Source organism: Schistocerca serialis, chromosome 5, assembly GCF_023864345.2.
Source record: "Schistocerca serialis cubense isolate TAMUIC-IGC-003099 chromosome 5, iqSchSeri2.2, whole genome shotgun sequence".
In the NCBI taxonomy this organism is placed as follows: domain Eukaryota; kingdom Metazoa; phylum Arthropoda; class Insecta; order Orthoptera; family Acrididae; genus Schistocerca; species Schistocerca serialis.
This window is the reverse complement of record NC_064642.1, coordinates 312777278-312800841: the sequence shown is the minus strand read 5'-3', so window position 1 is coordinate 312800841 and position 23564 is coordinate 312777278. Positions and strand designations below refer to the sequence as shown.

The 23564-nt window shown below is 45.8% G+C and overlaps 1 protein-coding gene across 2 annotated transcripts in view; it reads left to right on the top strand.

The window, feature by feature from the left end:
• The first annotated feature begins 1105 nt into the window (after window positions 1–1105).
• The window catches only part of LOC126480811 (DENN domain-containing protein 1A-like), a 283452-nt gene continuing 260993 nt past the window's right edge, over window positions 1106–23564 (top strand). For both annotated transcript variants that reach the window (XM_050104137.1, XM_050104136.1), the window contains exon 1: window positions 1106–1258. In XM_050104137.1, coding sequence (XP_049960094.1) covers window positions 1242–1258 — 17 coding nt within the window. In that variant the 5' untranslated portion in view covers window positions 1106–1241. The remainder of the gene's footprint in view (window positions 1259–23564) is intronic.

The following is a 23564-nucleotide window of genomic DNA, read 5'->3' as shown; positions in this document are numbered from 1 at the left end:
AGTAAATGGAATGACACCATTAATAAATATTGACTTCGATCAGAAATCAGTAGCTAAGGTAGAATATTAAAAATTTCTAGGTGTATGCATTGATGAGGGGTTGAACTGGAAAAAACACACTGAGGATCTGCTGAAACGTTTGAGTTCAGCTACTTATGCTATTAGGGTCATTGCAAACTTTGGCGATATACATCTGAATCAATTAGCTTACCACGCCTATTTCCATTCTCTGATTTCGTATGGCATCATATTCTGGGGTAACTCATCATTGAGAAAAGAGTGTTCATTGCACAGAAGCGTGCAATCAGAATAATTGCTGGAGCTCATCCAAGAACATCTTGGAGACATTTATTTAAAGAGCTAGAGATCTTCACTGCAGCCTCACAATATATATATTCACTCATGAAATTTGTTATTAACATTCCGAATGAATTCATAAGTAATAGCAGTGTACATGGCTACAACACTAGGAGAAAGGATGATCTTCACCTCTCAAGGTTAAATCTAACTTTGGCTCAGAAGGGGGTAAATTATGCTGCCACAAAAGTCTTTGGTCACTTACCTAATAGCATCAAAAGTCTGACAGATAGCCATATGGCATTTAAAAGGAAATTAAAAGAATTTCTTAATGGCAGCTCCTTCTACTCATTAAATAAATTTTTGGATATAGTAAGTGGGAAATTCCCCCCCCCCCCCCCCCACCCCAAAATTAGAACTACTGAGTGTCATGTAATATTTTGTGTAATGTAATATCTTGTATAGACACCTTTTATTAACCTGACACGTTCCGCATCATTACGTAGTGTCGTATTCATGGTCTATGGAACAAGTACTAATCTAATCTAATCTAAGGTCTATCTACCCTTGTACGCCGTATATGTCAAATGTATTTTTTGATACTTTACTACTACAGATAATTAAATATCCGTCCTGCCTGGAAGCGGCTCGACTTTCAAAAGTCAGTATGCCATGTTTTGTGTTTTGGCTACTAGACATTTTTGGATGCATTTCTACCGCGGGGAAATCTCTGGATTGTGTTGTACACTTTGGAAGTTCAACAGAGATTCTACACTGTTTCGTGGTAGCTGTCAAAAATTGTTGACAGTTGTTATGTCTTCAGTCGGGCATCTTTGAGCAAAATGGGGGTGAAGAGTGTTTTCTGCATGTGATGGGAGTATGTTGATTAACAAATGTACCTTGTCCAGCAGAATGAGTGCGGAATTTACTCAGCCTAACACACGATGGGTTCACGAATAAGGTATAAACGGGAGCATCGGACTGTAATCAAATGTTATAAATCTTATAGTATATTTTTTGTGTTACTTTCTACTGTCGTGAACTGCTTGGTGAAAGCATAGATTTTGCGAATGTAACATTAGATAACCACGTACAAACAATTTATTTTCATTTGATCAAATTCACACCAAAAGTTGTAAGCGATTGTGCGTAGACTATTTGTATATTATAAACAAATTCTTTGCATTTAGGACGTCGACTTGACAATTTGGGTTACTTGGTGTATTAATAACTTTATTTGTGTGATACGGGAGAGAACGTGTAGCATGAATCAAAGCACAAGCATTGATGTTGTATTTGTGAAGTTTAGTTTTCTGAATTACCTGTAAACAAACATTACTTCTAATGTTGCCAGACGATGCAGTTTTCACTGTGTAAAGTGGCACAGTGATGTTATATTCGGTGATTCGATCCCTGACAGGTATCCTGGGTGTAGTTTTTCATTGTTTGTTCAATGAGCTTCACGCAAATATAAGGACTTTTAATCCAGGTCGAACTTAGTGTATGTAATGACCTTGGTGTCACACAATTCTAAACTCTTCTCTTATCAAAGCTGTTCCGTTCTCACATCTTATCATATTTTAGTTTGATTCATTACTCCAAGTAATGAAACTTTTCTTCTTTGTTGTTTCAAATTTATGATACTTTTTGTTATAATATTTTGGAAACAGTGTAAATAAAATAAACCAAAGAATGGTAGTTATTGGTAGGGACTGTTTTATGCTGTCAAGTGAGTTTAAGATCATTCCTTCCAGTGTTGTAATAATTGCTTACACTTATCACATATGTTCCGTAAGGCATTATTTTGTCTTACTCAAAGAAAATAATAGCATCAGGGTTAAGGCACTGATAGGTTTCAAACACCTGTTAAACCATGTTCTCAGTATATCATATTCCAGATGCATGTTGTGGATCTGTTGAGAATTATCAGTAGACTATCACCATCAGTAGTAACTAGAAGACAGATCAGTGGGGCTCCGAATAAATTCGTAATTCAGTGATTATAGTCAAACTCTCATCCTCTGTACTTGTGAAACACATCACGTTAGTAGTTCCTGCAAAACATATTTACCTTCCGCCAGATTGTTGAAATTGCAGACAAAACATTCTGTCACATAGGACCTAGTCAATGTTCTGACTTTGTCATTCATGTATCACTGTCCATAGTGTAATTCTGCTGAATGGTCAAATCAGTAGAATGTGTAGCATCACCACAACAGTTAATGGTTACAGTTTACTCTCTAATGAATACAGTGTAGTGGAGGTAGATAGGAGGAATGTTAACCAATGGGCAAGACTTTGGGCTGGTTCAAAAAAATGTCCTTCAAATAGCCTATTTAAAGGGATGAGAAAAGTACTTCTCCCTGAGAAGCATTGAGTCTCACTTCTGCTATTCCTCCACTATGAATTTACGCAAACTGTGTGTAGCCAAATATTTACTTCACATGTGATCTGTTAGCCTGTATATTGACTCTGCACCTTATTGGATATCAAGTGTCACAACTACAATGAAAACCAGTGCCTCACTTGAATTGGTGTCAGTCTTAGAAGCATGAACAATTCATTGCAGTCTGTGCACTGATTTAGTGGAACTTACTGCAGTCTCAAGTATCTGATGCTGACTCTGTATTTTGTTACATTATTGTGTGATGAAACTTCCAGGCATAGTAAAACACTGTACCTGACCGGTGCTCCACTGACAAGAGTTATCCAAAGACAACTCATGACCTTCCTTCACAGCTTAACTTTCACCAGTCCCTGATCCTCCACCTTGCAAACTTCACAGCGATTCTCCTGCATACCTTTTAGGGTTAGCACTTGTTGAATAAAGGATATAGTGGAGACATTGCTTACCCACAACGTACGGAATTGTTTATGTAATGAATTCTGACAGTATTTCCTATCGTTCAGGAGTCCATGTTCGCTGCCATTATAATTGGCCTTGCTTTGCCACTTAACCAATTATTTTTTTTAATAGAATCTCAAGCTGTATTGCTAAAAGTAAAACACACACACACACACACACACACACACACACACACACACACACACACACAATGTTAATTATGGTGGGAGCTAAGCTGTCTAGAGGTGAAATTGTCACAGTTACTTACAGAACAAAAAGCTTCTGGAAATTTAAATAACCCAACGAGTAGCTTACAGTGAAACAAAAAAGTCAAATAAGGCACAACCGCTTACCTTTGCAATGGCAGTTGCAACCAAATTGAAATTGTTGTCACAGACTAAGAAAATAACTGGAAAAGAAAAATAAAGTTCCCCAGACGTGCTTATAGAAGTGCAGTAGCTACAAAACAGGTGACATTCTCCAGCCACCTTACAGTCCCTTATCAATAGTGCACAGCGAACCGCTGAAGGGTCAGACAAATCTACTAGCATTTGTGTGGTAATTATTCACTACTCTAATCACCAAATGGTAAGCTGAATAGAAAAGCAGAAAAATTAGAGACTTTGAGTCCAAAGCTGTCAAACCATTCAAATTAGTTTAATGTGATGGATTAACGACACTTTTACTGTTTCCAAACTTAATATAAACCTCACGGTAAGATAATGCCAGTATTGCAGTGGAACATTAATTATATAAAAACAAACATGGAGGAACTGAAATTCCCATTATTTTCCTTATATTATAACTCCCTTGACCAATTCTCATACTGGCATTTTTAATGCAGCAAATGTATTTTGGGTTCAGGAGCTCTATGATTCATGACTACCGTTTTAATAGATACTCATGAGGTCTTAGGAGGTATACGTTATCATACTGGAGACCACTGCACTTCCGCCATCATTGGCCATAATCATTTTGTTCTGCTCCCCAGCCCTTGCTTATTCTACTCAGTGGAAAATTGTTGACAACCTACTTCGTAATGAGCAGTTCCCAGTCTGCACCCATCTACCAGATGGAGCAGTCTTCAAAAGGAAGCTACCAGGATCAGTAATTAGCAAAGCAAACTAGATGCTACACAGCAAGCTGGCAGTCATAAAACACTAGACAGTGTCAAGGTGTGGATGGACTACGTCACAAGAATGACCCACCATGTCACTGATATGTCTATTTATTCAGGTTATTTTAATTGGCAATCTATACCTTGTTGGAGTGGTGGCTGCTACTCAGCTATCCAGATGAGGCAAACTACTGTGGTTATTTAAATCACACAGCCTTGCAGCCCTCTTCATGGGAGCTCATGGTTCTTTTGTGAGTTTGTGCGTGGCGGACACGGGGCCCCGAGCTATTTCAGCCAATTCTTCTTCCCCCCTGCAGGTCTGGGGGTAAGAATAGGCCCGAGGTATTCCTGCCTGCCTGTAGGGTTTGACCTCTATTTTTCAAAATTATCCCGAAGAGCGAGCCAACTGGGGAAGGGCGCCTTACATGGTGCATCGTGTCCATCGTGCATTGAGATCTTTAGCCGTTTTCCTCGTCGTCGCGTTGCAGTCCCGCCCATTCTCCATCTCTTGGGCGAGGACAGCTTCCTGGGTTCGTTTTCCACCACGCCCTATGCAGTGTTAATTTCTGTGCCAATGATGACCATGGACTTCTTTGTACCTCGTATCCAGCACGGTAGCCAGTCTGTTGCGGTGGGGCCACCATGTATCCTGTTGGTGGTAGCCCCTGACAACATAGAGATCGCTCTGCTGATGCCTGCACCACTAACTCCCTACATATGCCAAGGAGTAGATGCCAGTCATCCTGGGGCATTGAGACTCCCGGCAATGGTCATCCTGCCAGGTGGCCTTTGCTGTGGCTGGGTGGTGCCCGTGGGGAGAGCCCGTGGTCGGAATGGATGGGATCAGGGCAGATGACACGCCATGAAGCGTAGTACGTAATCTCTTGCTGGTGGTCTGCTACCAGCAGGCTCTAAGTGGGCAAAGTCTAACTTTAATGCTAAGAAATATGATGCCAAGTCATTCCCCTCCCTGGTCACACCGTGGGAGGAACGCCAGGCTGAGGATGGCAGTGAAGCTTATTCAGCCTGGTACCTCGTATGTACGAGAGTTGATGGGGAATCTTTCATGGGCTTGAAGCCTCAGTTTTTTGTGGAGCATTTGGAGGTCAAGTTTGGGGAGGTGGAGGGCTTGTCCAAATTTGCTCTGGGTCAGTTTTGGAAAAAAACACACACACACACACACACACACACACACACACACACACACACACACAGCATCCTCTGACCAGTCACAGGCATTACTTGCTTGTGGCAAGGTGAGAAATGTTTCTGTTACCATCGTGCACCATAAGAGCTTAAATATGGTCCAGGCTATTATATCCCACAGGTACCTTCTTTTGCAATCTGACAATGAGCTGCACACCAATTTAGAGCGGTGAGGTGTTCATTTCGTCCGGCGCACCCATCGGGGTCCGAGGGATAACCAGGTTACCACTGGTGCCTTCATCTTGGCCTTTGAGGGTGACACATTGTCCGAGAAGGTCAAGGTGATGGTCTAACGTTCTGACGTCAAGCCACATATCCCTCCCCCGATGTGGTGCTTTAAGTGCTGGAAGTTCGGCCATATGTCTTCCCGCTGTACTTACAACCCCACCTGTCGAGATTGTGGACGTCCATTGCATCCCAATACTGCATGCACCCTGCCTCCCATCTGTGTCAACTGCAGAGAGCATCATCTACCTTGCTCGCCAGACTGCAGGATTTTACAGAAAGAGAGGAAAATCATGGAATATAAGACTCTGGACCGACTGATGTACACTGAGGCTAAGAGGAAGTTTGAGCTCCTACATCCAGTGGCTATGGCCTCCTAATATGCTGTCGCTATTGAGAATAGTTCTCGCCCCATCAGTTCCTCGGATTCCTGTCACCTCTCAGAACCGGGAGACTACACTGCCCCCTTTATAGTAGGGAGGCACTTCCTCCCTGTTGCCCCAGCACCACCTAATTTGGGAAAACTTCCCCCGAACCATTGAAGATTTCAGTCCCCACTTCTGAGTCAGAGAAGCGTAAGGATTCTTTGGCTCCTCTCGTGAGCAAGGGGTCCCTTGGGTCACTCCCTTCCCAGGTTTCTGCTGCTGGGAAAGATGACACCCACCAGCGGCTGAAGAGCCCAAAAGCAGCTGGTCATAGGGCTTCATGCTCCTCCTCGGTCCTGGAGACTGTGTCAGTGAAGTCTTCCCAGCCAGGAAAACCCAAGGAATAGCATGAGAAATAGAAAAAGAAAATCCGTAAGAACAAGGAACTTATGGTGACACCCACACCACCTCTACCTACAAGCTCTGCGTCTGAGGATGGTGTGGAGATTCTGGTGTCCGCTGAGGACCTGGATCTCGCCGGACCCTCAGACACAATGGATGTAGACTGCTCAGGCAAAAGTCGGTGCAGCAGGTGACCCTGAGACGTAAACCGCCTCATTGATGTTCCTTGCCTTCCCGGTCTCTCGATGATGTCATCCTCCAGTGGAATTGCACCACCTGACTGAGCTACGGCAACTTTTAAACTTTACACCTGCTTTCTGCGTTGCGCTCCACGAAACCTGGTCCCCGGCAATGCGGACCCCTGCCCTCCGTGGCTATAAGGGATGTTACAGGAACCATAGCGACTATAATCGAGTGTCAGGTGGAGTTTGTGTTCATGTCCTAAACTCAGTCTGTAGTGAACCTGTGCCCCTTCAAACCCCTCTTGAAGCTGTGGCTGTCAGAATACGGACGACACAGGAAATAATTATCTGCAATGTATGTCTTCCTCCAAATGGTGCAGTACCCCTGAATGTATTAGCTGCACTGATTGTTCAAATCCCTAAACCTTTCCTACTTTTGGGAGATTTTAACACCCATAACCCCTTGTGGGGTGTCACCATGCTTACTGGCCAAGGCAAAGATGTTGAAACTTTACTGTCTCAGTTGAACCTCTGCCTCTTAAATACTGGGGCTGCCACACATTTTAGTGTGGCTCATGGTAGGTACTCGGCCATTGATTGATCAATTTGCAGCCCAGGCCTTCTCCCATCTGTCCACTGGAGAGCACATGACGACCTGTGTGGTAGTGACTGCTTCCCCATCCTCCTGTCACTGCCCTGGTGTCAGACCCATGGACACCTGCCCAGATGGGCTTTAAACAAGGCAGACTGGGAAACTTCCACCTCTGGTGTCACCGTTGCTTCTGCCTCACATGGTCACATCGATGTGATGGTTGAGCAGCTGACTACCACAATCATTTCTGCGGTAGAAAAAGCGATCCCTCTCTGTTTAGGTTGCCCCGGGTGAAAGACAGTCCCTGGGTGGTCACCGGAATTCGCTGAGGCAATTACAGAACATCAGCGAACTCTACAGGGACATAAGTGACACCTTTCCCTAGAACACTTAATAGCCATTAAGCGGTTCTGTGCCCGTGTACGTCAGCTTATAAAACCTTGGAAACAGGAGTGTTGGCAGCATTGGGGGCTGCACATCACCTTCCCAAGTCTGGATGAAGATCAGACGTCTTTTTGGGTACCAGTCCCCAACAGGTATCCCTGGTGTTAACATTAATAGTGTGCTATGTACTAAAGCAAACACAATTGCCGAGCAGTTTGCTGAGCACTATGCTCGAGCCTCTGCGTCGGAGAACTACCCCCCAGCCTTTTGTACTCACAAACGGCTGATGGAAAGGAAAATCCTCTTGTTCACTACATACCACAGTGAACCCTATAACGCTCCATTTACGGAGTGGGAGCTCCTCAGCACACTTGCACATTGCCCTGACACAGCTCCTGGGCTGGATCGGATCCACCATCAGATAATTAAACATCTCTCGTCTGACTACAAACGCCATCTCCACATCATCTTCAATCACATATGATGCGATGATGTCTTTCCATCGCAGTGGCAGGAGAGCACCATCGTTCCGGTGCTCAAAACTGACAGAAACCCGCTTGATGTGGATAGCTATCAGCCTACCAGCCTCACCAACATTGTTTGTAAGCTGCTGGAATGTATGGTGTGTCGGCAGTTTGGTTGGGTGCTGTAGTCACTTGGCCTACTGGCTCCACGTCAGCGCAGCTTCCCCCAGGGTCGTTCTACCACTGATAATCTTGTGTCCCTCGAGTCTGCCATGCAAACAGCCTTTTCCAGACACCAACACCTTGTTGCTGTTTTTTTTTTGTTTTTTTTGTTTTTTTTTTTTTTTTTTTATTTACAAAAAGTGTATGACAACACCTGGCGACATCATATTCTTGCCACAGCATATGGATGGGGTCTCTGAGGCCCACTCCCGACTTTTATCCAGAATTTACTATTGCCATGTACGTTCTGTGTCCATGTTGGTGCCTCCCATAGTTCCCCCCATATCCAGGAGAATGGGTTCCTGCGGGGCTCTGTATTGAGTGTATCACTATTTTTAGTGGCCATTAACGGTCTATCAGCAGCTGTAGGGCCGTCCATCTCACTCTCTCTGTATGCAGACGACTTCTGCACTTCGTACTGCTCCACCAGCACTGGTGTTGCTGAATGGCGCCTACAGGGAGCCATGCACAAGGCGCAGTCATGGGCTCTCACCCACGGCTTCCAGTTTTTGGCCGCCGAGCCGTGTGTCGTACTTCTGTCGGTGTTGTACTGTTCATACAGAACCAGAACTTTACCTTCGTGATGATCCACTCATTGTAGTGGAGACATATCGATTCTTAGGACTGGTTTTCGATGCTTGATTGACTTGGCTACTTCACCTTCGTCAGCTGAAGCGGAAGTGCTGGCAGCACCTCAATGCCCTCAGCTGCCTGAGCAACACCAACTGGGGTGCAGATCGCTCTATGCTGCTGCAGCTCTACAAAGCCCTTGTTCAATCCCGCCTTGACTGTGGGAATCTGATTTATGGTTCAGTGTCACCCTCAGTGTTGCATGTACTCTACCCAGTGCACCACTGTGGCGTTCGCCTAGCGACGGGAGGTTTTAGAATGAGTCTGGTGCCCAGTGTCCTGGTGGAGGCTGGAGTCCCTTCATTGCAGATCCGATGTGCACAACTGCTTGCTAGTTATGTTGCACACATTCATAGTTCACCTGAGCATCCGAATTATCGTCTCCTTTCTTGACCTGCGGCACTTCATCTCCCGCATTGGCGGCCCAGGTCAGGGCTAATGATTGCGGTTTACAAGCGATCCCTTCTGTCTGAACTGGAGTCCTTCCATTTACCACCTCCCATTCAGGTCCATCCGCATACGCCTCCATGGTATACACCTAGGCCGCAGATTCGTCTGGACCTTTCACATGACTCCAAGGACTCAGCTACTCCTGCCGCTCTCCGCTGTCACTTCCTCTCGATTCTTGACGTGTTCCAGGGCTCTGAAGTGGTTTACACCAACGGCTCGATGGCTGATGGTCATGTTGGCTACGCCTACATCCACGGAGGCCATTTTGGACAGCATTCCTAAACCTGATGGCTGCAGTGTATTCACTGCAGAGCTGGTGGCCATCTCTCCTGCACTTCAGTATATCCGTTAATGCCCCAGGGAATCGTTTCTTCTGCATACTGACTCCTTGAGCAGCCTACAAGCTATCAACCAGTGCTACTCTCGCCATCCTTTGGTAGCGTCCATCCAGGAGTCCATCTGTGCCGTGGACCAGTCCCATCTTTTAGTGGTGTTTTCGTGGACCCCAGGACACATCGGCATCCTAGGCAATGAACTTGCCGACAGGCTGGCCAAACAGGCTAAGCAGAAACTGCTTCTGGAGATAGGCATCTCCGAAGGTGATCTGCATTTTGTCTTACACCGCAGGGTTTTCCAGCTTTGGGAGACGGAATGGAATAACAGTACACACAACAAACTGCGTGTCATTGAGGAGACTGCAAATCTGTGGAATTCTTCCATGCAGGCCTCTCAGAGGGAATCAGTTGTCCTTTGCCAGTTCCGCATTGTCCACGCTTGGGTGATCCACAGTTACCTCCTGCACCGTGAAGACCCGCCTGAGTGTTGGTGTGCCCCATATTCTGGTGCACTGTCCCACTTTGACTGCCCAGTGACAAAATCTTGGGTTACTGGACTCGTTGCCACTAATTTTATCTGACAACACCTCATCGACTAATTTAGTTTTACTTTTTGTTCGTTTTATCATTTGATCTAAGTTTTAGCACACGTCCTTTGTCCCTCTGTGTCCTCCACCCTAGTGCTTCTGGGGTGGAGGTTTTAATGTGTCGCAGAGCGGCTGGCGTCTCATTTTTTATTCTCATGGTCAGCCAGCCATGGTAATCTGCTTTGTTGTTTTAATCTCTTCATCCCGTTGCTTGCATTTGTGTGGTTTTCTTGTCCCTTTTTGTCTATTTACATGTTTGTTGCCCTTCATCGTTCTTGTGATTTTTCCTTTCATTCCATTTTGAGTTGTAAGTCACGTTTGTTTTATTCTCACCATTGTGGTATTGTTTTATTTGGAACAAGGGACTGATGACCTCGTAGTTTGGTCCCTTTCTCCCTCTTGTAATCCAACCAACCAACCAAGTCTTCCTTCACTGGCTGCACTTCCTTCACGCTACCCTTCCTTCCTATCCTACTCCTTCCCCTTTGCCCCATCCTTTCCCTCTCGCGGTGCTCTGATTTATATTGACCTGCATATCCAGTTGGTACCCTATCTTGCTTGCAATTTTGCTCCTTCTGCATGTTCTTTTATCTTTTTTGGCATTTAGGTCCCCACATTAGGTTTGACCTTCACTTCTAAATTTTCTGTTTTAGTGTGAGCCATTTGGGGAAGAACTCCCTCCCTAGCATTTACAGAGCGCATTCCAGCCCCCTTCCAACCTGCTAGGTCACCAGCACGTTTCCAGTACATGTGGTGGGGCTGTTATGTTCCCATCTGGCTGAGCCCACTGACAACACAGGGATCAAATTACTGATACCTGAGCTGTTCCCTCACGGTGTATGCCAAGGAGTGGTTGCTTCTCTTCTTGGGGTGTCGCCGCCATGCCAGGCGGCCCTTTTTGTGGTGGGGTGGTGCTCATGGGGAGAGCCCCTGGTCAGAGAAGGTGGTTCAGGGCAGATGATTAGCACATGAAGCATGTCAAGCTGCAAAAATTTGGCTGTTCTCAAATGGCCGTCTCTTCGAATGGTGAAAGATCATTGAATTCTGCTTCATATAACACAGCAGCCTTCCTTTCCCTGCCTACCCCATGGGAGGGGCGCCAGGCTTGCTGTCTTCGGATGAAACATTTTCCCCGCTAGCTCATCTGTACTAGGACTGGTGGGGACATATTCACTGCCACAAAGACACTGTTTTTGTGGAGAATATTGAGGACAAGTTGAAGTCTCTTAGTAAGATGTGGTCGGGCTCCCTATTGATCAGAGCCTCTTCTGTCGCCCAATCTGCAGCTCTTCATGCTTGTGATCATCTTGGCAATATCCCAGTTTCTATTGCTCCTCACCAATCTCTGAATATGATCCTGGGAATGATTTTTCATTGAGACCTCATACTGCAAACTGAGGAGGAACTCTAGGCTAATCTGGAGCAACGCAGCATTCATTTTGTTCGACGTGTGTAGAAGGGTCGCAAAGACAGTCGCACTGATACTGGCACCTTCATTCTGGCTTTTTAGGGGATACCCTCCCAGAGGTGGTCAAGGTTATGTCCTACAGACGTGACGTGAAGCCGTATGTCTCACAATGTGATGCTTGTGTTTTTAGCATATGTCTCCCCGATGTACAGTGGACCCTCAGTGTGGTGACTGTGGACACCCACTCTTCATGAGGGAAGCCCTTGTGTTCCGCCACCTGTGTGTGTCACTTGTCATGACCACCACTCCCCTCGCTTGCCAGATTACCCGGTCTGTCTTAAGCTGGGGCTCGCCAGAAGTGAGAGAGACCCCATCCAGTGACACTATCTTCCACTTTTGCCTCTGTTACATCCTTTCCTCTCCTACCTCTTTCTTATCTCAGCCTGTTGTCCTTTCCCCTCCCCCTCCCCCTGCAGTTCCCACAACCTCCCATCCAGGAGCTGCTCCCCCTCCCTGACCGAAGAAGTGCCCCTCCTTCTTTGGCATCTGCCAGTGATTGGGCTCCCTCCTGGGACCCCCCTGCCCGGCATGTCTCAGGCTAGAAGACTCCTATCACCACTTGGCCACGAGACCCACCATCTGTGTGCCCCAAGGTCGCCTGCTCTTTTTCAGTTCCAGATCTTGCAGATGCCTGTACTCCCTCCTGCCCTCCTTCACCTCAGAAAGAGGAGAAGAAAGAACGTAAGTCCCAAGACAATGCCCCTCCCCGTGTCCCTGGAGGTGCCATCTCCCACCTCGCAACCTGAGTCTGACACCTTGTTTATGGATGTCACCCCATCCTTGTTGGTAACGACCACTGATTGAGTGACATGATCTTCTCTCGGCTTCTTTATGTTTAACCTGGACTCGTGCCACATTATCATCCAGTCTAATTGCAACGGATACTATTGTCATCTACTGGAAATACAATGTCTTGTCTCCTCCTGTTCTGCGTTCTGTCCTGTTCTTCAAGAAACACATTTCCGTGATGGCCCCTCTCCCACACTTCGTGGTTATCAGGTGTTCTGTCGAAACTGTGCTGGCCCCGGGGTAGCACCTGGCGGGGTCTGCACTTTATTTGGCTCCGATGTCATTAGTATCTTTATCCCCCTACATACCAACCTGGAAGTAATAGTGGTTTGAGTGCAAAAAACTCCAGCAATCACCATTTGCAGGGTCTACCTCCCTCCAGGCAGGCCACTTCCTTACGTTGTACTGTCTACCATAATCCAACAAGTCCTACCCCTGTTACTCTTCCTTGGGGCTTCAGTGCCCACCACCCACTGTGGGGGAGTGTCACTTCAACAGATAGGGGTCTCCTAATTGATCAACTTATCACGGGCCTCGATTTCTCTCTCCTCAATGGTGGTTCCCCCACCCACTTCAGTGCCGTTCACGGCACCTTTACTACTATCGACCTCACAGTCTTCTCCCCGGCTCTCGTGGCATCCCTACTTTGATCATCCCATGATGACCTTTGTGATACAGTGACCACATTTTGGTGATTCTATCATTTCCCTTCTGCCACCAGGCTGACAGGCCGCCATGTACATTCCTCAGGGCCAATTGGCCTTTATACACATCTGCTGTGCACTTTGATACCACCCTCTCTAATTCCATTGATGCAGTCATGCAAGGTGTGTCTGCCACCATTCTTCATGCTGCTGGCATTGCTGTTCCCCTATCCACAGGTCCACCTTGTCTTTGACTGGTACCATGGTGGACCAAGGATGTTGGAGTCACTGTCCAGGACTGCTGACGGTTGCTGCAGTGATTTAAACGACTCCCTTCCCAGACCAACCTTCTCACTTTTAAGTGTCTCCATGCTAAGGCTCGTTATCTTACTAAGTAGAGTAAAAAGGAATGCTGGGAGAGCTACGTTTCCTTCCTGGGAACATATGCCTCTTCATCACAGGTTTGGTCCAAGGTCCTTAGTCTTCTGGGCCGCCAGTGACAGTCAGCTCTCGAGGGTCTTAACCTCCATGGTTCTCTGTGTACTGATCTATTGGTCCTTGCAGAATACCTCACAACATGCTTTGTGACAACATCGGCGTCCTCTTCCTATCTTGCTACCTTTCTCTACCAGGAACGCAGAATTGAACAGACTCCCCTGTTTTATCCTGCACCATGCTGAGCTCTATAATGAACACTTCACTGAATGGGAGTACTTGCAGGCAATTACCTTTTCATGAGACACAGCCCCAGGCCTAAATTCCATCCACAATCAGATGATCCAACACTTGGACATTCCCCAGAGGCAACATCTCCTCAGGGTCTTCAACAGCATTTGACTCACAGGTACATTTCCGTCACAATGGTGAGACAGTATAGTTATCCCCATCCTTAAGCCCAGGAAGAACTCAACATCCCTCGACAGCTACCACCCAATTAGCATGGTGAATGTATTTTGTAAACTGCTTGAGAGAATGGCTAGCTTCAGATTATGTTGGGTACTCCTATATCTCAGGGCCTTTTGTCCTCTTACGAGTGTGTGGCCTCTGGGCGGGACGATCTCCAACTGACCATTTACTCACATTGGAAACAGACATCCGACCTTCTTTGACCTACATAAGGCGTATGATATAGCTTGGCGCCATCACATTTTAGTTACCCTCCATGATTGTGGCTTCTGTGGTCTCCTTCCAATTTTTATCTGAGAGTTTTTATCTCACCAGCTCTTCCTGGTTTGAGTTGGCACTTCACTCAGCACCTCTCGGATTCTGGAGAATGGTATCTCACAGGGTTCTTGTGCTTAGTGTCTCACTCTTCCGCATAGCCATCAATGGGCTTGTGACCTCTGTTGGGCCTCTGGTTACCCTGGCGTTGTACGTTGACAATTTTTGCATCTGGTGCAGGTCCCACTTGGTAGCATTTGTTGAGCGTTGGCTCCAAGACACCATCTGATGGGCCCCTGCGTGGGCTGCCTCCGAAGGCTTCCAGTTTTCTCCCTCCAAAACGCAGGTTATGCATTTATATTGCCGACCCACAGTACACCCCGACCCCGAACTTTATTTAGGCAACCAGCTCCTCGATGTTGTAGCACAGTTGAGTTTCTTGGGCCTCATTGGTGATAAAAATATGACATCGGTGCCCTGTATTCGCCATCGAAAGACTACATACATGTGGAAGCTCGATGCTCTCTGCCTCCTGGTCTACACATCTTGGGATGCAGGCTGTACCATTCTTCTCCATCTTTACTATGCTCTGGTCTTGTTCAGAGTAAATTATGATAGTCAGGTTTATGGCTCAGCAACTCCTCCCACTTTGCAACTGTGTTGGGTGCATCCGGCTGTTGGTGCCTTTCGCACGTGTCCCATTGACAGTCTCCTCACAGAAGTGAGGACCCCTCTACAAATACTACAGAGCCAACTCCTGGTTTCTTATGTAGTTGCCATTCACAAATTCCCGGACCATCCTATGAACCCAGTCATCTTTGCCAATGAGGGATGTCTTCCTCCTGACACTCGCCCACGGTTGGGATTGCTAGTTGGCATGCGTCTCGCTTCCCACTGTTGGGATCTTCATCTCCACTGACTGGAATGCACCTTGCGTCTTTCCTCCCATAATCCCTCCCCCCACATCCCCTTGGATGGTGCCTGGAACCTGGATTAGGACTGATCTATTCCAGGGTCCTAAGACCTCTGTCACCCCTATGGTTTTCCGGCATCTTGTACATGCCATCCTTGCAGAGTTCCAGCGTACTACTATCTTCTACACTGATGGTTCTAAGACAGTCGATGAGGTGGGATAAGCTTTGACATCTCCTACTGGCCTAAAACACCATTTATCGCCAGGATCATGTAGTGTGTTCACAGCAGAGTTTCTAGCCATTCACAGAGCCCTCCATTTTGTTTCTTGGCCTCCCTCCACAGTTTTTTAGTTTGTTCAGACTCAGTGAGCAGCCTGCAGGCTATCAACTGATGCTACTCTTGTCACTCTTTGGCCTTTGCTATCCATGACCTACTCTCTGCCCTTGGCCGTGCTGCCTGCTCAGTTGTCTTTTTCTGGGTCCCAAGTCATGTGGGCATCCCAGGGAATGAACTGGCTGACCATTTGGCTAGAGCAGCAGATACTTACCCCACATTCCTTTTCATGATTCCAGCTGCGGATCTGCAGACCTACGTCAAATCTCTCTCTGCCCAAACATGGAATATGTAGTGCGCTACTGCTCATGGTAATAAACTTCGCACAATCAAGAAGTCTACAGCAGTCTGGCACTCTTCCTTGTGCTCCTCTCGGCAGGAGTCCTCTGTTTTATGCTGTTTACACATTGGTCATACCAGGCTCACCAATTGTTTCCTCCTACATAACAAAGCACCCCCACAGTGTGTGGTTGTGGAGCCAGACTGACAGTATCCCACATATTGGTGGAATGTCCCCTTCTTTTGGAGCTTTGTGCTAAGTATAATATTCCCAGTTCCTTAAATTTAATATTAGCAGACGATTCACAGAGTAGTGAACTGGTCCTCAGATTCCTTCGTGAAAGTGGTTTTTATTTCAAGATATAAGGTTTTACTGTACTCATGGGGCAGGGGAAGAGTGGTTGTGGTTGGGACCTCTCTTCATGTCTTCTCAGTCTGGGACCCCTATGACCACTCCCCCGTGGAAAGATCACCCCTCTTTTTTCCAGTTTTTTGAGCAGTTTGGTCTCACCTTTTATGCCTTTTACTGTGTGTGTGTGTGTGTGTGTGTGTGTGTGTGTGTGTGTGTTTTAACTTCATTATTTTATAATTTGACTCCCCTTACTGAATCCATCCACTTTTAGCAGACTTTCTTTCTTCTGTGACTACCTTTGGAATTGCAGGACTGATGACCTCACTTTTTGGTCTCAACTACCCTCTCAATTAATCAGCCAGTCAATTAATCACAGCCTTTTAGGCAGAGACAGGCAAAGCTCGATGTATAATATAGGGGAGCAAAGAATAGTTATGGTATGTGTTCATAACCTCAATCAACCATACCATTTATTCCACCCAAGTCTAGGAAGCTGTCAGGAAAATTTCTGGCCATGCAGTTGTCCACCTATAGTAGCTATGCTGAGGCAAAGATACTCCAAAGAACATCTGAGGACAGTGCCCAGGCAATGGGAGAGCATTTTGCAATGGCTGCTGCCACTGCCACCCATGATCAGTGGCCCAAATCCAACAATTCCTAGTCATAAAGCTATTCTGTCTGCATATGGGAACTGGAAGTGCTAGAATCACTACTGTCAGAGGCTTGTGGTACTTCACGTGCTAAAATTGAGTCGAACACATCATACTGTAATACTTTCTAACAGAATTCAATTAAATTCTTCTAAACTGTCTTCATTTGGTGGAGCAGACATGATAATTTCACAGCTCATGAAAGGAAGCAGTTTAGATACCTATCCTCACATGAAGATAGGACCAGACATACGCCATTAATTACAGAAGAGTTGCCTTAATGTGTGCGTGCGTGCGTGTGTGTGTGTGTAGCTGACCTCAGCATGGCTAAAGTTGGTGTTGGTCTGCTGTTGACAACTGGTCTTCCAAGTGCAGCTACACAACAGGCTCTCGTGGGTGAACAGCATTGTATAGAAACATTTCCTGATGATAAGGATAAGGCATAAGACACTACTGGGAGGTCCAATATTCTATGACGCTTTCACTTGTATGTTGCACTTTACAATTGGATTGTTGGAGGTGTGCCTGCTAACACAAGTTTTCATGATTATGGGTGCACAATGTATGGATAAGTGAGATCTACTTGTCTGAACATCACTGATATTGTCCACCATAAGGGGATGGGGTTGACCACAGGTGTTTCCAGGAACAACCTTGAACACAGTCTCTATACTGAGGCTGGAGAACCACCACTTCTCATTTGAAGGAAAGTTCTCATTGTGTGTCAGGTACATAAGATCCTAGCTGTTCGGTTTTCATTGACTTAGCTACTGTTGCTTACTCTTCAATGGAACAAACTTTGTCAAATTGTTTGTAATCAACCACGCTATTTTGGACCCATGTGGAGCAGGAGGTAGAGACCCAGTGTAATTTTGTATTTAGTGAGGTACAAGAGAGATTACTCTTCTGCATATGTTCATAATACAATATATCCTGAAATTTTAAGTGAGCGTTACAACCATATAGCTGTCGTCATTCATTGGCTGAAGGATGATAGCTCTGTTGGGTATACTGTGGATTCCCTCTACCTGAAGAATGTGCTGCTGAGGGCACTAGAGCAGATGAGATGTATTCAGCTTACAAAATTTCTTGTTTACTCTTAACTCCCTGAATGCCCTTTAGTGTCTACAAAAGCTTGTACCCAGAAGATAAAGCAGTCCAGAATATTCAGGATGCCGTTCTTGACCTGAAAAGGTTGAAAAGGAAGATTCATTCTCTTGGGTATTGGGAAACAAGGGACTTGGGGTTCTGGTCTTCAGGCGGATGACTGGTTTGATGCACTGACCACAATACTTAATCCTGTGCAAGCTTCCTTTGCTACTGCAATATACATCCACATGAACCTGCTTACATCTGCATCTACATTTATACTCCGCAAGCCACCCAACGGTGTGTGGCGGAGGGCACTTTACGTGCCACTGTCATTACCTCCCTTTCCTGTTCCAGTCGCGTATGGTTCGCGGGAAGAACGACTGTCTGAAAGCCTCCATGCGCGCTCTAATCTCTCTGATTTTACATTCGTGATCTCCTCGGGAGGTATAAGTAGGGGGAAGCAATATATTTGATACCTCGTCCAGAAACGCACCCTCTCAAAACCCGGACAGCAAGCTACACCGCGACGCAGAGCGCCTCTCTTGCAGAGTCTGCCACTTGAGTTTGTTAAACATCTCCGTAACGCTATCACGGTTACCACATAACCCTGTGACGAAACGCGCCGCTCTTCTTTGGATCTTCTCTATCTCCTCCGTCAACCCGATCTGGTACGGATCCCACACTGATGAGCAATACTCAAGTATAGGCCGAACGAGTGTTTTGTAAGCCACCTCCTTTGTTGGTGGACTACATTTTCTAAGGACTCTCCCAATGAATCTCAACCTGGTACCCGCCTTACCAGCAACTAATTTTATATGATCGTTCCACTTCAAATTGTTCCGCATGCATACTCCCAGATATTTTACAGAAGTAACTGCTACCAGTGTTTGTTCCACTATCATATAATCATACAATAAAGGATCCTTCTTTCTATGTATTCGCAATACATTACATTTGTCTATGTTAAGGGTCAGTTGCCACTCCCTGCACCAAGTGCCTATCCGCTGCAGATCTTCCTGCATTTTGCTACAATTTTCTAATGCTGCAACTTCTCTGTATACTACAGCATCATCCGCAAAAAGCCACATGGGACTTCCGACACTATCTACTAGGTCATTTATATATATTGTGAAAAGCAATGGTCCCGTAACACTCCCCTGTGGCACGCCAGAGGTTACTTTAATGTCTGTAGACGTCTCTCCATTGATAACAACATGCTGTGTTCTGTTTGCTAAAAACTCTTCAATCCAGCCACACAGCTGGTCTGATATTCCGTAGGCTCTTACTTTGTTTATCAGGTGACAGTGCGGAACTGTATCGAACGCCTTCCGGAAGTCAAGAAAAATAGCATCTACCTGGGAGCCTGTATCTAATATTTTCTGGGTCTCATGAACAAATAAAGCGAGTTGGGTCTCACACGATCGCTGTTTCCGGAATCCATGTTGATTCCTACATAGTAGATTCTGGGTTTCCAAAAACGACATGATACTCTAGCAAAACACAGGTTCTAAAATTCTACAACAGATCGACGTCAGAGATATAGGTCTATAGTTTTGCGCATCTGCTCGACGACCCTTCTTGAAGACTGGGACTACCTGTGCTCTTTTCCAATCATTTGGAACCTTCCGTTCCTCTAGAGACTTGCGGTACACGGCTGTTAGAAGGGGGGCAAGTTCTTTCGCGTACTCTGTGTAGAATCGAATTGGTATCCTGTCAGGTCCAGTGGACTTTCCTCTGTTGAGTGATTCCAGTTGCTTTTCTATTCCTTGGACACTTATTTCGATGTCAGCCATTTTTTCGTTTGTGCGAGGATTTAGAGAAGGAACTGCAGTGTCCATCTAGAATTTTAACCCCCCCCCCCCCCCCCATACACACACACACACACACACACACACACACACACACACACACACACACACACACACTCTCTCTCTCTCTCTCTCTCTCTCTCTCTCTCTCTCTCTCTCTCTCTCTCTCTCTCTCTCTCTCTCCCTCCCCCCCCCCCCCCCCCTCTCTCTCTTCCCTCCATTACCAAATTGACACTTCCTTCATGGCACAAGATGTTCTGTGAACTGATCCCTTCTTTTAATCATGCTGTGCTATGAATTTCTTTTCTCCCCATTTTGATTTACTGCCTTATTATTTATTTACCCATCAAATTTTTGACACTGTTCTGTAGCACTATTTTTCAAAAGCCTATAATCTCTTGTCTGAACTGCTTGTTGCCAACCTTTCACTTTTTTTTCATAGGAAACTACAGTCCAGACAGATACCTTTGAAATAGATTTCCTGACAATTTATATTCAATGTTTATAAAATTCTCTTTCTGCAGTGCTCTTAGTGCTACAGCCAGTCTGCATTTTGTGTTCTCTCTCTGTTCCAGCTGCCATCAGTTATTTTGCTGCCCATTTCCCAACCTGACTCCTTCAGCATCATTTGATTTAATCTGACAACACTCCATTTCCCTTGTTTTAATTTTTTTGGTTTTCATCTTACAACTTCTTTTTGAGACACTCTACAGTCCATTCAACTGCTCTTCCAAGTATTTTGCTTTCTCTGACAGAATTACAATTTCATCAGCAAACCTCAAAGCTTTTATTTCTTCTCTGGTCATTAATTCCCTCTCCAAATTTCTCCTTGGTTTCCTTTACTGGTTGCTTCACTTACAAATTGAATAACATTGATGATGGGAGACATCATGTCTCATTACCTCATCAATCATAGATTTGATTTTATGCCATTAGATTCATAGCTGCAATCTAGTTTCTGTAAGCATTTTGTTCCCAGTATTTTCTCATTGCTACTATCAGTATTTCAAATAGTGATTTCCAGTCAAAATCGTCAAAAGCTCTTTCTAAATCAACAAATGTTATGTATGTAGGATTCTCTCTCTTCAGCTTATCATTTGTTTAGTATTGCTTGTGTATCTCAAGATTTTTCCAGTATCCAAACCGATTTTCCTGAGGTTGGGCTCTAGAGATTATTCCATCTGTCTGCAAGTAATATGTACTTGTATTTTTCAACTATGGATTATTAAACTGACCGTTTTGTAATCACCTGGCAGCACCTGTCCCTCTTAGAACTGAGATTTTTACAGTCCTCTTGAAGCTGAGGTATCATATTTTGCACACCATGTGGAATAGTTTTCTCCTGGCTGGCTCTCCCATGGATCTCAATAATTTTGTAGGAATGCCTTGTTTCGACTTAGATGTTTCAGAGCTGTCGGATTCTTCTCATAGTGTCGTACCTCTAATCTCATCCTCATCTAAATCTTCTTCCCTTTCTATAATATTCTCTTAAAGTTCATTTCCCTTGTAGACCCCATCTGTACATTACTGTCTTTCAACCTTCCCTTTCTTGCTTAGTACTGGCTTGCCATCGGAGCTCTTAATATTCATACCGTTGCTTTTCTTTTCTCCAAAGGTCTCTTTAATCTTTCTATAGACATTGTCTATCTTACCCATAGTTAAGACATGCTTCTGCAACCTTGCATTTGTTCTGCAGCCATTCCTGCTTAGCCAGTTTGACTTTCTGCCAGTCTCATTATTTCAGAAGTCCTTATTCCCTTTCACTTGACACATGCTGCATTTTTAAAATATTTTCTCAGTTTGTTAGTTATATTCAGTATCTCCTGTGTTATACAAGGATTTCTACCAGTTTTTGTCCTTTTGGCTATTTGATCCTCTGCTGCCTTCACGCTTTTCATCTCTCAAGGCTACCCAGTTGTCTTCTGTGGCATTCCTTATTCCTGTTTCAGTTAATCGTTGCCTAATACTCCCATTTAAACTCTCCAACACCTCTGTTTCTTTGAAGTTGATCTGTATCACACTTCCTTAATTTCCTACCTTTCTCCCCCTGCGGTTCGGGTTTATAATAGGCCCGAGGTATTCCTCCCTGTCATAAGAGGTGACTAAAAGGAGTCTCTCATTTTTTGGCCCTGTGAGTTCAGGTCCCATTCTATGGTTTGACCTGCCACTTTCAAAATTCTACAGAAGTGCGGGTCATATGGGGGAAGAACACCTTCGTGGTGCATGAGTTATCCATAGCACCCTTAGATTCAATCTCCTGGATCTCTTGCATCTCCATCTGCGATTCAACTATTTGGGCGAGGACACTTTCCGGGATATGCTGTCTTCTTCCGCTGTCTCCTGTCCTCTTTCACCCCCATGACATTATTGGATTTCTCCACGCTCCAGGACGGTAGCCAGTCCATTTTGGTGGGGTGTCATGTACCCATTTGGTGGTAGTGCCCTGACAACACAGGGATCGCACTGCTGATGCCTGAGCTGTAAACTCCCCATGTATGCCATGGATTAGACGTCTGCCTTCCTGGGGCATCAGGACTCCCAGCAATGGCTATCATGCCAGGTGGCCTTTGCTGTGGCTGGGTGGCACCCGTGGGGAGAGCCCCGGATTGGAGTGGGTGGCATCAGGGCGGAGGACCCGCAATGAAGCGGACTAAGTCATCTCTTGCTGGTGACCGTATGGCACCAGCAGTCTCTAAGAAGGGCAAGATCGAATACAGTGTTGTCAGGTATGGCCCTAAATCGTTTCCCTCCCTCGCTACACCATGGGAGGAACATAGGGCTACTGAATTTAGAGAGCCATATTCGCCTCGGTTTTTAGTCTGTAGCAGAATGGATGGGGACTCCTTTCTACCTACAAAGCCTCAATTTTTCGTGGAACACTTTGAGGGTAAGTTTGGAGAAGTGACAGCACTGTCCAAGATGCAAAACGGCGCAGTCTTGATTCAGACAGCATCTCCACCCCAATTCCGAGCATTACTCGCCTGTGACAAGCTGGGTGATATTCCTGTTTCCGTCACTCCCCATAAAAGCCTCAACATGGTCCAGGGGATCATTTTCCATTGCGTTCTCCTCTTGCAGTCTGACAACGAGCTGCAGGGTGTTCATTTCATGTGGTGCATTTACAGGGGACCCAAAGGCAACAGGATTGCTGCTGGTGCCTTCATCTTGGCCTTTGAGGGTGATTCATTGCCTGAAAAGGTCAAGGTGGTGGTTTGTTGCTGTGACATTAAACCATACATCCCTCCCCCTATGCAGTCCTTTAGGTGCTGGAGGTTTGGCCACGTCTTCCCACTGCACTTCCAGCACCTCATGTTGAGACTGCAGGTGTCCACTGCACCCAGATACTCCATGTCCACCGCCTCCCACTTGCATCAGCTGTGGAGAGCACCACTCCCCCTGCTCGCCAGACTGCCCAGTACTCCAAAAGGAGTGGAAAATCATGAGCACAGAATCCTGGACCAGTTGACTTACACAGAGGCAAAACTTAAATTTGAAAGATTACACCCCATTAGGTTGATGTTGACATACGCTGCAGCTACATCACCATCGCTGTCCCAAGTGCCAGTGGTTCCTCACTCTGTTCCACGAACAGTAGGTCCTCCGGGCCACCAGAATACATCTGCCCCCTTGGTGGTAGAGGGCAAATCTTCCTCTGTTGCTCCCAAAGCACCTACTTTGGGAGCAAGGGCCCCCACAAACGCAGTGGACATCGGTCCCCTCCCCCCTGCCGGAGAAGCAAAAGCCTCCTCCGGCTCCTGTCGTGCGGAAGG